Here is a 13,221-nt window from a genome sequence, read left to right as displayed (position 1 = left end):
CTAATCTCCTTACAAAAAGGCATTTTCTCATCCATGTCAGCAACAACGATAGCAGTGACTTTCATGAGTGAAGAGCTTCAACAAGCCCAAAGCAAATGCTTTACAGTGTCTCTTAATCTTGGTAACAATTCAGAACTGACTTCCCTACTGTAATGTCAGACGAAGAACTCATCCCATTACAAAACCAGCTGGTAGATGATGTAAGATTCTAATCCAGTGATTTTTTTTCATATATTTTCTCTCTCCAATTACTAAGGTAAAAATCAAGTTGTAGAGATAGACGGGAAGGAGGACCTATCTGTCGGTCTATCTACAGTAAATTTTTTTTCCCCTATAGAAGTCATGGATATCTCTGCAGGTCAATACACTGTCCTCACTTCTTTAATGAAATATACTGAATCAGATTTAGCTTCCTATTTAATATGACACATTGCATAAAATTATTTACTTAAGCAACTCTCTGATGATAGATGTGTGAGATTCAAGAACAATTTTCACATTCATCTGGTTGAAATCAGACACGCTGGGTGAAAGGTGTTATCAAATTGTCCTTATCTACTCAGACACCCCCCAAAATGGAGCACCCCAGTGGCCATATCTACTGTTCCCCAGAACAATTGCTTCAAAAATTTGACATTCTAGCAATTAAAAGTGGAAAATCTTTGTTACCATAATATGCATTTTTTTTAAGTTAAGGATTTTTTCATAGTTTGTTGGCCATTCCTAATTCCTCTGATAATTTTCTTAGAGCAATGTCATTGGCTTGATTCTTTAAATGAGTTTCATCTCTGCTATGCTTTCCCCATATTTTTAGTATCGCTTTCTAGGGTAAGGATATTAATTCCATATCTGGCATACATATTGCCTGTTTCCGGCTTTGCATTTCTCAGTTGTGCTCTTCATAGCATTTATTTTTTGTTCTGTTGTAAAATCCGTTTGTCCCTTCCATTATTTCTGTTTATGTTCCTTCCCATTACTTTTTTTTTAATGTTTTTTTATTATATTATGTTAGTCACCATTACAGTACATTACTTTTTAGCACAATCATTTGAAGGCCAAATTGACATTTGATTTCAACACATAACATAAGAGCAGTTACCTTGCCTTTCGAGCTTGAATTTTCCAAAGTCTTTTCCATGAATATCACCTTGAAAAGTAAATCCTCCTCTTTCAAGTCCTGATGACACCTGATATGCATGAAAAGGAAGAAAACAATGCATAGAGAGGATTAATAATACTCATGTCGATCATACTATAACTGTGTTTCTCACAGCCGGATATCACAGGTTAAATATTTTTGTTTTTTGTCCTTCCTTCCAGTGACACATTAGCAGTTAAAAACTGGAAAAGACACACGCGAATTTCAACTAACATCCACATTCTTGACATCTCATTTTCACGTTGAAATAGTACAATTTACAACATATTCATAGGTTAACCATCCTTTGTAAAGGGGACAGTTATATGAATTATTATATAACCTACATTACGGTAAAAATCACTTGGTGACACAGCTCTCGGCTGATGACTCTCACGTGAGGCCGTATACTCTTATGTCAGATAATGAATTAGAACACACATGACAGTTGACTTGCAAAGAAAGATCTCAAAAAGACATCTGAAATCTCTGTGTCTGGGAATTATTATTATTATTATTATTATTATTATTATTATTATTATTATTTGAACTTCTAGAGTGGTTACCCAATGGCTGTGTTCAGATTTCTGGTGGAATGTGGTGTTAAGCACAGAACATGGATCTAAGCTATTGTTCTGTCCCCAGCTATAACTACTCATTTATTTGTCATTTCAGAAACTAGGTTTCTTCCTTCTTAAAACGAAGAGGTAAAAGGACCATGCTGTTAGTGAAACAGAGAGAATGATGCGTTTTCAAGGGGCAGACACCACACGGCTCCCATCAGCAATCCCCTGTTGGCGGCCTCCTTCACCTCACACAGCAAAGATCAGACCCCCGTGCTGGGTGAGTGTCCCCCACATAAAGTACTTACATAACCAGCTAGTCCCCAGTTGTCATTTTCAAACTTGCTTACAAAAATATCTGCGGGACCTTTAATTTGAAATGCTTTCAGTAGTAAGTGAGCCTCTTCTTTCTTGTAAACTCCTACAAAAAAATCAAAGTCAGCTACTCTTACATTGTAGAAATTCGCAAGGGTTAATAACTCAGGCAGTCATTCTGTTTGCTTTGGAGTAGGGTACAGATAATATTAAAAATAACAAATTATTTTTATTCTTAATTCGTAGCTTTGGTACTTTGGTTTTCCTTAAAAGCACTTCTTGTTTAAGTCCTTGCCCATCTTAAATGGGTACAACCCATTTCATTAAATTCAACATATTTATCCCACAGAATGAATAAGGATAATACACATTCAATTATATTATTCTTTTTAAATCTCACATTTTAAATTCATATCGTCCTCATTTGTGAGGTCAGAGAGACCATGACCATAAGGGCAAATTCCGCTACTTCTATGGCTGAATCACACCCTTTGAAATGAAATGAACAGCGCGGTGGACAAAGCATGTCGGGCATGCTTGTCTCGCCAGCACGACTCTGGGCAGGCGGGACTCGACGGTCACACCTCTCAGCCACCTGTGAGGCAGCTGGAATGCCAGCTTAAGAATCTCACTCAGCGATGAGAGGTCATGGTGTGGCCCAGACCGGCAGGGAGTGTGTCCACAGCCAGGGCTAGCTCTGGACCCCCACTCCCAGGAAACAGATAAATAAGGAAACAAACAAACAAGTATTAAATGGATAATAACACATCCAAACGTCCTCTGTGCTGAGAAGACAGGTTCAAAGGAGGGACCTAGTTTCAGGGAACACAGCAGTGAACTCGTATTAACTTCAATCAGAGAAGCAGATCTCTACTGTCCCAGGACCGGTCCCGCTGGCGGGAGCACAGGGTGCAGGGAACTGATTGCTCAGGGTCCAGGGCAAGAGGGGGCTGCCCGAGGCTTTACTCTGGGCGGGAGTCATTTCAACCCTCAGTAGCTCTGTGTTGCTGGCCTCCAATTTAACCTCTAAAACTCTGCACCCCCAGACTATAAGCCGCCGGTAGACATAATGAGATACGTGCTTATGAGGTCTGTTGTGCTGATCCAACGGCAGCAGCGACAGAGTATCAGTGTGGCGGCTGACACTCCACGCCTGTCCACTCCCTTCCTCCCCTACCATCTTCCTAATCACAGTTCACAGGCCCAGAAGCTTCCATCTCCACCAAGACTCGGCAGGAACAGCTTGCTATGCAAACACCCTCCCAAGCCTGGACCACAGACGTCCCGACTCCACTCTGCGGAGGCTGTCTGCATCAGACTCACAGGGCAGCATCTTCTTTGGGGGAAGAATAAATACAAACCCCACGAAGAGAAAGACTAACCCATGCTGCTGGCTAAGACGCAGGGATCTGGATATTTTAGAAGTTCCTCCGTGGATTCTGACACATGTGTAGATTTGAGCCCGTGGCCTGAATCACGTATCCATTTACAGGTTCAAGGTACGAAGCCGTGCATGGGGCAGGAGACCACGAACTCACTATCAGATGCCTGCCAGATCTCTCTGAGTATAAAGGACTTTGTTTTTCCTAAATCCAGGCATTTAGATGTTTCCCACTTTCAGGAAGCAGGAAAGCGGAATGGGAAGAATGGGGGGAAGCTGACCTGCTGTAATACTTTCTAAAGGTCAAGCGTGTGTCAGTCTAGTGATGAGAGAAAGAGCAGGTGCCATTCGGGAGCCTCTTGATGTTCAGACCCAGGCTAGGCCTGGTAGGTAACTCAGATAAAATCCCTGCCCTCATGGGGATGGGGCTGTAGAAAAAGATACATCGTTGCAAGAAGTGACATAAATGAAATTAAAAAAAAAAAAGGCATTAGAACAGTCATAAAGGCAATACTGTATCTTAGCGGTTAAGAGCATCGACTCGATTTCTGAAATTCTGATTCCTGAGTTTGAATGCTACCTCGACCACGTCATCTTAGGAGGGCCACTGGACTTGCCTGGGTCTCTCTCTCTTTCTGTTTCTCTCTGTTATCAGTAAATAATGTGTCTGGTAAGAATGCTCATATCATAGAATTGAGGTAAGCATGAGAAAGATAATATATGTAAGTACTTAAAATGGGGTCTGGCATCTAAATCAGAGCTGTTGATATTTTATTAACAGTGGGATGACAAAAAAAAACTGAGGAGCACATGAGTTGAAGAAAAGGATACTATAAGAATGCAGTTTGGAGACAACCATATCTGGATATAAATCTCACACCTTTGACTCAGTATGTCACGTGCATAATCTGGAACAAATTAATTCGATTTTCTAGACTGGTTTTGTAGTCTGTAAAGATGAGAATACCAACCGACCACAGCTTCGGAGAGGATCCCATGAGATGCAGCTTAGGCAAAGCCAATGTAATGTTAATAAGCACTTAATCAACCTTAGCTCCCTCCTCCCCGAGAGGATAAAAGGTGCGCTTCTGCTCACATTCTGCATCTCGTAAAAGGAAACACCTCAGGGCCTACCTGTCAATTTCAGCTCCACCTGAGAGGCTTCAAGGAAGGTCGCATTCACCTTACTGCTCGACGCATTGAACCAGTCAACTGTTAGAGTTGCAGGTTGTCTTTTCCCTAAATATTCATAATACCCCTTCCACACGGAATTGATAAAAAATACATCGGAAGGAACTGTTGGGGGGAAAAAACCAGATGAATGTTAGCACACACAGAAAAATGAGAGAGATTACAACACAGAGGCATACTGAAGTGCCGAGTGAGAGATCACGATCATGATGGTGATGGGGACAGAGATGGCCTCTCCCAGGCCCTTCACAGCGTGTGATGGAAATGAAATGAGGAGGGAGATTTTTGTGAGATGCACATACACGTTCGTGCATTAATTTGTTGGAGAAGTCCTCTAGGGGCCAAAGCATTCCCGTCTGAGCGGATCCGCCAAGGCCAGAGTGTATGGTGAGTCAGTACTGCCGCAAGGAGGGCATGTTATTGTGCTGTAATGAGAAGATGTTGGCTGACCCACTATTGATACTTCATTAACGTCAAGGTGGACTCTTTGGAAGGCTCAGAAGGCTCAGAGAACTGACATGTGTCATCTGCCAGGAGTTCCCCGCCCTCAGAAAGCTTGCACTGAAAGCACTGGGGGAAGACATCCACCCGGCTCATGAAGACAGAGCTGCTCTGGGTCTGGAGGTCTTTACCTCAAAAGGAGAACCCAACCCACTCACCCATGCTCCTCCACACTTGTGAAAAACACTCCTGGGATTGCTAAGGATGTCAGAGCCAATGGTGTCAAATGTCGTGTATGTAGAGAAAGACGCATTTCTCCCTAAATATGTTTTTTTTAGCTAATCCACTTGCAGCAACCAATGATAAGCCCACACGTAGATGGGGCCTGTGTTCATGGGTTCCTTTTCAGGGCCATTTCCCTGTCTTCCCAGACCAGCTCCACCCACAAAACCTACCCTAGCCACGGAGGAGTTCAAGAAGAAGAAATTGTCATCCCTTCCTGTGGCTCTTGGTAGACTCAACTTGTAATAATAATAACTTTTAAAAGTTAAATAAGTTAGAAACAACAATATCAGCATGGACATCTAACACATTTGCTTATTGATAAGGGACATCAGACCCTTCTGTCTGTCCATCGGTGGCCATACAGGGGTCTAGGTTCCAATGGCAAACCCGAAGACTTTCTTTTCCTTTACCAAAATTAATAGCCTTTAGAATCGTGTCAAGATTGCCTCCCTTAATTAGAATGTGCCCCCTCAGGGGAAGCTTTTATTGTACTTGTTCAAGCCCCTCACTGAAGTGAGACTCTTGGCTGGTGTGTTGGACGGATGGGTCGTGCCTCACCGGGTACAGTAAGGTGCAACCCATGTCTGAGAGGCAGCTTGTTTGTATCCAAATATGGCCATGGGCAACGTGGCAAAGATGGTCCTTTGGGGCCCTTCTCATTTGCAGTGTAACACCACAACCGGACGTTGAGGTGTGTTACGATGTGCAACCTCGACAAAGGACCACATTCAATTAGCAAGACCCTTCCGAGGGAATGAGAAGAGGTGTACTGATGAGAATGGATGCATCTTCAAAATAAAGTATGAGAGTATTTCGGTCTCTTAAACAAAAAATAAGCAAACAAAAACAGAACAAACACACCACCACAACAACAGATCGTGTTTCCTTCCCCTGAAGACAATGCTCCTCGATAAAGAGTACTGATTTCTGTATTTGATTTGAATTTAACATTGAAATAGAATCATTCACAATGATTTTCAGAAGTAGGTTTTATACTTCATGGTGTGCACTGGAAAAAGTCCTTTCATCATGTTGGGGCACTTCGCTCGTCTGGGACTGAAGGGTGTAACACAGCGTTGTGACCCAACAAGAGCATTACATAAATGGTCTCCACAGCTGATGTCAGACTAGGCCTTCCTGTCTAAGAAATCAGTGTGAACACCTGAATAAGGAAAACACTAGGGAAATGACCTTATATATTTAGAAGTTTTCTATTTCTGTTAAACAAAAAAAAGCTTGACTTCAGTTATAATTTGGGGACACGCTGAATTATTAAAATAGTCTCTATATTGGTAACACAGACTATGCGGGTGATTTGGAGTCGTGAGCATCTTCCTTAGGAAACAGGACTGCATCTTTCCGATTTTCTGTGTCCTGCATTTTGCAACGCACCACATACAACCAAGAGCAATAATGAACATTTCAGGAGGCAGAGGATGCCTGCATCCGGGAGATACTTGGAAAAAAAAATGGAGCTCCACATTTGTGCTGCTCAAGGGGACAGGTGATGCTGTCACAATGCTTCATTTACATTTGCTTCCTGTTTAGAGGAAAGAATCGCAACCCTCTTTATAAGGCTCTCCATTATATCACATTCTATTATCAATATTTTATGTCCAGTTCTGCCCACAAGATGCCTAAGCCCCTTTTCATGAGACGGTGTGTGATAATGCCAAAGGTATTCCTCCTAGGTCTTGTTATTCCATCAACAAACCACCATTATGGAAGAAAGAGGAATCTGTGTAGACTCGCTGTTTTCCATAATTGAAATGTTAACTCGTTCATGGACTAATGGAATCAGAAATTTGCATGTTAAAATTTGTTTCACTGTGCAGAGCAGAGAACAAGTCACTTATTGGCTTTAAATCTAGAACTGTTCTGGTATACAAACCTGGAGTTTTAGTAACTGTTTCATTAACTTCTCTCACTCCTTTACCTACAAGTAAAAAGACAAATTATCATTTTCAAAAACATGTATTTTTGAATAAGTCTGAAAAAATGTCAAATTGAAGCAATTTTCCTTTCTCCAGATTTCTTGAAGTTCTACAAAATATGAATGTCATATACATAGCCACGTTAAACCCCTGTATTCACAGCAGGATATCCTTTGTGTTCGTAGAAAAACAGAGATTACTGGTGCAAAGCAATGCAGCTCTAAGATGTGTGCTGTGTTACAACAGAGAGCCTTGCAAACGAGGGTGGTTTTTGGCCGTGTGCTCACTCCTGTTTGGGATACGCTGGCCGCAATGGAAAGGTAGCCTACAAAATGACTAAAATTTCATAACCTCTCTTAATTTTCCAAGTCCTCACCCAAATCAATGAAAGTACAAGTCAATATGGAATAACATCAAAATGTTTTTTTCCCTTGCAGAGTGTTTAATTTGGTCTATCAAGCTGGATTTAACTCAAAATCTCAGCATTTACAGTTCTGTGTCAAACTACAAATTACCTTTTTAAAGTTTGTATTCTTCCATTTCTGACAGAGAAGGGCAAGGGAAGCACAAATGTCTTATGAATTCCTAAATTGAGAACTATAAATAGGCTCCGAGGAAGTAAAATTTAAGTCACAGATTTTATCACACTCTGTAATTTTGGCTTTTGCTATTTAGTGTCTGATGCCTATATGATCTATGTTCGGTGGGGAATCTGAGAGGTCAGCTATTGTCAAATCCAACCCAGATTTATTACTTTTATTTGTAAATACACACATTTGTGAGTAATTAATCCATTTTCATGCTAATTGCTTTTATAATTTAAAAAAATTGAACCAGTGTAAAGCATACGTAAATGTATATTCCACCACCAAACAGCTTGTGGTCTTAAAAAAAAAAAAAAGTTTAATTTATATATTCACCAAAGCTTGGTGATGTTTGCCCATCTTCATTTAAAAAATGTATGTTTTCCAAAACTATGGTGCAAGTTCTTGTCCTTTTAACTCATTATGCTTTTCTAGAAGCAAACAAGTTCTCTCCATGGCTTAAAGTGTGAAGAGCAAATACTACTATCTGCATGTCTACTCCAACTATGCCTCCATTGTACCAAACACTTACTACGCACACGTCCACACACACAGCTCACCACATGAACACAGATTCAGCTGGGGTGACTGACATCACTTCCATGATGCTGTTTCCTGATGGATCTTAAACCTGGAAGCTAGCCTGGTGGGCTGCCGAAGCTCCTCTTTGCTCTGCAGGGATGTGTGTTCACTCCCTCATCAGTGACTTACTTTTACAGACAGGTGATTTTCCTGTCCATTTCATATCTGCTTTACACGTCCTGTGCTCAGACCCGGCCGCGAGGAAAAAGCCCGGATGACAGGTGTACACTAAGGTGTAACCAAAGGTGGGGAGATCGATCGCTCTCACGTCCGCGTGGGCTGGCGTCTCTGGCTGTCTGCAGGCGTGCGCTGAAACGGCATGTATTTCATTAGAAAACACTGAAGCGTTGTTTGTGATAGAGTTAGCATAGCATCTAAAGAAATAAGGAAATACGGCAAAATTTGGAAATGACTGTAAACTCAAAAATACAACTCAAAATTCTGAATACGGTGGCTTTAAATATTCCCAATATTCTCTGCAACTTTTAATATAATGAACGCTTGGGATTTGCCAGCTCTCTCTACGATCCCTCCCTCCATCCTTCCCTCTAAGCATCTAGCTAGCTATCCATCTATCTATCCATTTATCTAATCTCCCTCTCTACATTTAAGTGTGTACAATTAATTGTATGTAGAAATTAGAATATAAATCATAGTATTGAAATAAATAGATCACTTCTGAGATACTATTAAGAGAGATAATGTGTTAAATCGCCTTAAAAGACGAGTCCTATAAGCTAAACACGATTGGCACATATTTAGAAATATGCCTTGGTTTTTGTCTGATGGCAGCTAACAAATTCATTATTAAATTAAATGACTCGTAAATTTTGGTAAAAACTTGATGTGTGTTTAGATACCTAACTGAAGTATCATAGATCCTTGTTTCCCTTAAAATCTAATTTAGGAGTGAATAAGACTGCAATGTTTAAACCTCAAGTAACTTCTCATTCTGTATAAAGTTCACATATATGTCTCAAGTAAAGGACTTGGCAGATAATTATAAAACAAGTTGAGAATATTACAATTACGACCGCAATTGTTTAAAGTATCATAATATTTTGTACTTCGGTAAATTTTCAACATATGAATAGCTGATATTAGTAAGCCCCAAGCTACACAGACACACACACACATATATATACACATATATGCTATCCTTGTGCATACAATATCCATATATATACTTTGACTAGAGTATTAGCAATGATAACTTTGAAATAAATACACATTTAATATTGGCAAATACAGGGAAAAAATCACATCTTATATACTATTAAAATAATTTTTCACAACATTCTATTTTTTTAGGTTTAACAGTAAGAGTAAGATTCTGTATATCACTAAATTGACAGAGGATGGAATATTGGCTTATAGATGATTCCTATAACATTTCTTCTATTTCTCATGATTAAGTCACAAAATAAAATTTGGTCCTAAGTAATGATTTGAATGATCAATTCATATAGACTTCAAAAATAACATGTAAGATATTTCTATTAATATTGTGACATATTCCGGGGCGCCTGGGTGGCACAGCGGTTAAGCGTCTGCCTTCGGCTCAGGGCATGATCCTGGTGTTATGGGATCGAGCCCCACATCAGGCTCCTCCACTATGAGCCTGCTTCTTCCTCTCCCACTCCCCCTGCTTGTGTTCCCTCTCTCGCTGGCTGTCTCTATCTCTGTCGAATAAGTAAATAAAATCTTTAAAAAAAATATTGTGACATATTCCGTGATCCATTTTACCCTTCTTTAATGATCTGATGTACACATTCTAGAAGAATAGCATGCATATGAAAGCTTTCTTTCTGCGAGGGTAACTGATGTCATTCATTTGTCTTTGGTTTGGGCAGGTTCTTCGACTTGAGTGTGCCCTGTTACCCCCTGGAGGGCCCGGTGAATTTTAGACGGCTGTCCCTCCTCTTGGTTCCCACCCGTACCCCAGCCCCCGAGTTTCTGATTCTGAAGGTCTGGGGGTGCAGCTTGAGGATTCAAATTACTACCACACTCGCACGTGACGCTGCTGCTGCTGGTTCTAGGGAATCAAACTCTGAGAAATTCTGGCTTAGAGAAAGACGATCAAAGAAAGAAAAATAAGGCAGTTCCTCGTTATTTCCCTTGTGGGTAAACCCTTCCTAGACGTTTGAGAGTAAATAAGCCGTTGCGGGCTATGGTGTAAGAAATCACACTTACGTATACACTCAGTCTGAATGCCACTCCAAGTTAAATTGGCAAGGCAAGTGCGAGTCGTCGAACCTTGAATGTGGTAACCTTTTCTGCACCTGAAAAACACGGTGCTTCCAACCTACAGAGGAAATCCAACATTAGCTTTGGGGGCAGAATGGGTGTAAGCGATATAAAGACAACATGCTGGAAAGCTCATTCCAGGGTAAGATAAACCAGTGACACTTCTCATCAACATCAGGCCGTTGTTGTTTGCAGTGTGTGTTAAGGCTAAGCGGCTCGGTGCGTGAGGAAAGATCCCATTAAACTCAGTGATTTGTGGGCAGTTAAGAGGGAGTTTATTTTGATAATGAAAGGATGCTTTTTCTCTTTCATTTCAGCCCTTCCTCTCTTTGATTTGTAATGATTGTTTTTCCCTTTTCCACTTTTTTCCCCTGCTACACCAGTTGGTATATTTAGCGAATTACTTTTTTTATTTAAGCAAATGCATTTTATTTTATTTTATTTTTATAATAATTTTTTATTATGTTATGTTGTCACCATTCAGTATATCCTTAGTTTTTGATGTAGTGTTCCATGATTCATTATTTGCATATAACACCCAGTGCACCATGCAATATGTACTTTTGTTAACACTTCTGGGAACTGGCCAACTCCTGCTTTATTGTAGAATATCTCAAAACTCAACCTGTCCTCCCGAAGCCTCAGGTATATGAACTATTTATGGTCACCTGCATGCCTGAAACATCTTCCCTCTAGACCATCCGAAGCTAACCTCCCCCTCCCCTTAATTCTCAATATTTTACTAAATTTAACTTCCTCTGCACATTCTTTCCTAACTTCAAGAATGCATCGTATGCTGCTTATGACAAAGTTCAGGAAGTACCTGTATATTAATCTGCCTTCCTTCCCTAACTGGATGTGACTCGAAGGGAAGTTTGCGGTGGTCTGTCAATGTGTTGTTAGAGGATGAGTTAGGGTCATGTGTTGAAGGGAATCAAACATCTTCCCTGACCACTTACACCTGGGATATGGGACCAGGTTGGGGGGAAGAGAAAAGGGAAAAGAAATGAGCTCACAGAGAGGTGGTTTATGCCTGAAAGGGAGATTCACACGCTCTGTAGTTGTGAGTGGGACCAAGCCTGTTCCGAAGGCATTAATTACGAAGCCAAATGAGTGTACAGGTGAAGAGTCCATCCTGGTCCTTGCTCTGAGGAGTCAGACCCGTTCGTTCATTCCTCTACCTTTGGTTTCTCATCTGGGCCAGTCCTTATCTTCCTCATTGGGATTTGGGGAAGAATAACTATGAGTAACTCGTGTGGTAATAGTTGCTACACTGAGTAGTGATGAAGAATGTCAGAAAAACATAGCTATTCCTTACTATTGACACCTAAATGTAGGAATCGGAATTTATATTAGAAAAAAAAATTCAAATTTATCTAAACTGCAAAGGAATAACGGATTTGAGATTTAGAGGTGAGAAAAGGTTAATCCATCACCTGTCAGGATGACCTCCCTCAAATTCCCTTGTCAGCATGTCACTGACCTCATCAGACCTCCTGGCAAATACGCTATATTATTCGGTAGGAGGAAGATAAAGGAAAGCCTCTCTCATGGAGTGGTAGGAAGAAAATACAGTGTCCTTCTCAATAAAATATCTTTCAGCAGAAGGTCCCTGGCCACCCCAGTCTGATCACTGTAAGTTCACCTGGTGTTTATGAATTGATGGGACGTGGAGGGCTGGAGACTGGAGGGTAGTCATTTAAATTGCATAATTAACACAGCAGGGCATGGGAGGTTCTAAGACTAAATGGCTCACTCTGCATGAGTATGTTTCAGAATACAGTGCTGAGGAAAACAAACAAACATCTGTTATATTCAAAACTTCATATGTCCTGATGAAAAGAAAGGAAAAAAAAAAACATTTTGGGGAGATGCCTCTGATGGTGTCCGGCACCTCTTGAAAAGATGACATCTGTGTCTTTGAATTGTTAGCAAATCTTGCTTTTTGGATACAACGTATCATTCTTATTGGTGTAACTTTATTTTGTTATAAGAGGCGTGAGAAATTTATCCACCCCTCTTAGTATCTTAAGAGAGATCCCAGGGATATGTTGCTGAATGCAGTCCCCATAAATGTTGACTTCACATGGGCACTTTGGGGGCAGATTTAGAAGTTCTAAAACCAATGGTGAGTTAGCAATAGCATTACTCACATATGGTATTTCCCAGGATTCCCATATACGTGGCATTACAGTTCTAGATGCCAGAAAGCATTCGCCTGAGGATGAGGCCATATTTGAGACCTAACATCAAATACACCAGATTTAACTCATTAGGCACCCGTGAGACGTTCCTTTGTGGGGTGTAAGAATGTCATCAGGAAGTAGCCAATGTGTGTTAGAGCCAACCCAACGAGACTATTTTAAGTTTCAGAAGAGACTGGGGGGAAATGCCTGAAGAAAAAAGTCTTTTATTCTGAATTAATGGGATCCCTAACTTAAAAGCACTACACATATTTAACTTGGGCTTTCAAAGCCACATCATCATACAGCTCTTAAGTCACTAGATTACTGTAGATGGTGGAAACATTTTATTTCAAGCTTCATTACCTTCCATTTTT

The 13,221-nt window shown here is 40.6% G+C and overlaps 1 protein-coding gene across 1 annotated transcript in view; it reads right to left on the bottom strand.

Moving 5' to 3' along the window:
- Positions 1 to 13,221, bottom strand: part of CSMD1 (CUB and Sushi multiple domains 1) — a 1,583,970-nt gene that overhangs the window by 9,473 nt on the left and 1,561,276 nt on the right. Inside the window, exons 63-68 of the mRNA XM_048226225.2 lie at positions 10,608 to 10,719; positions 8,544 to 8,723; positions 7,206 to 7,250; positions 4,532 to 4,693; positions 2,010 to 2,122; positions 1,100 to 1,187 (exon numbers count right to left, since the gene is read on the bottom strand). Coding sequence (XP_048082182.1) covers positions 1,100 to 1,187; positions 2,010 to 2,122; positions 4,532 to 4,693; positions 7,206 to 7,250; positions 8,544 to 8,723; positions 10,608 to 10,719 — 700 coding nt within the window. The remainder of the gene's footprint in view (positions 1 to 1,099; positions 1,188 to 2,009; positions 2,123 to 4,531; positions 4,694 to 7,205; positions 7,251 to 8,543; positions 8,724 to 10,607; positions 10,720 to 13,221) is intronic.

This window comes from Ursus arctos, unplaced genomic scaffold, assembly GCF_023065955.2.
Source record: "Ursus arctos isolate Adak ecotype North America unplaced genomic scaffold, UrsArc2.0 scaffold_27, whole genome shotgun sequence".
NCBI classification, from domain to species: Eukaryota; Metazoa; Chordata; class Mammalia; order Carnivora; family Ursidae; genus Ursus; species Ursus arctos.
Note: the sequence above shows the minus strand (reverse complement) of the source record. Positions and strands in the feature narration are given on the sequence as shown.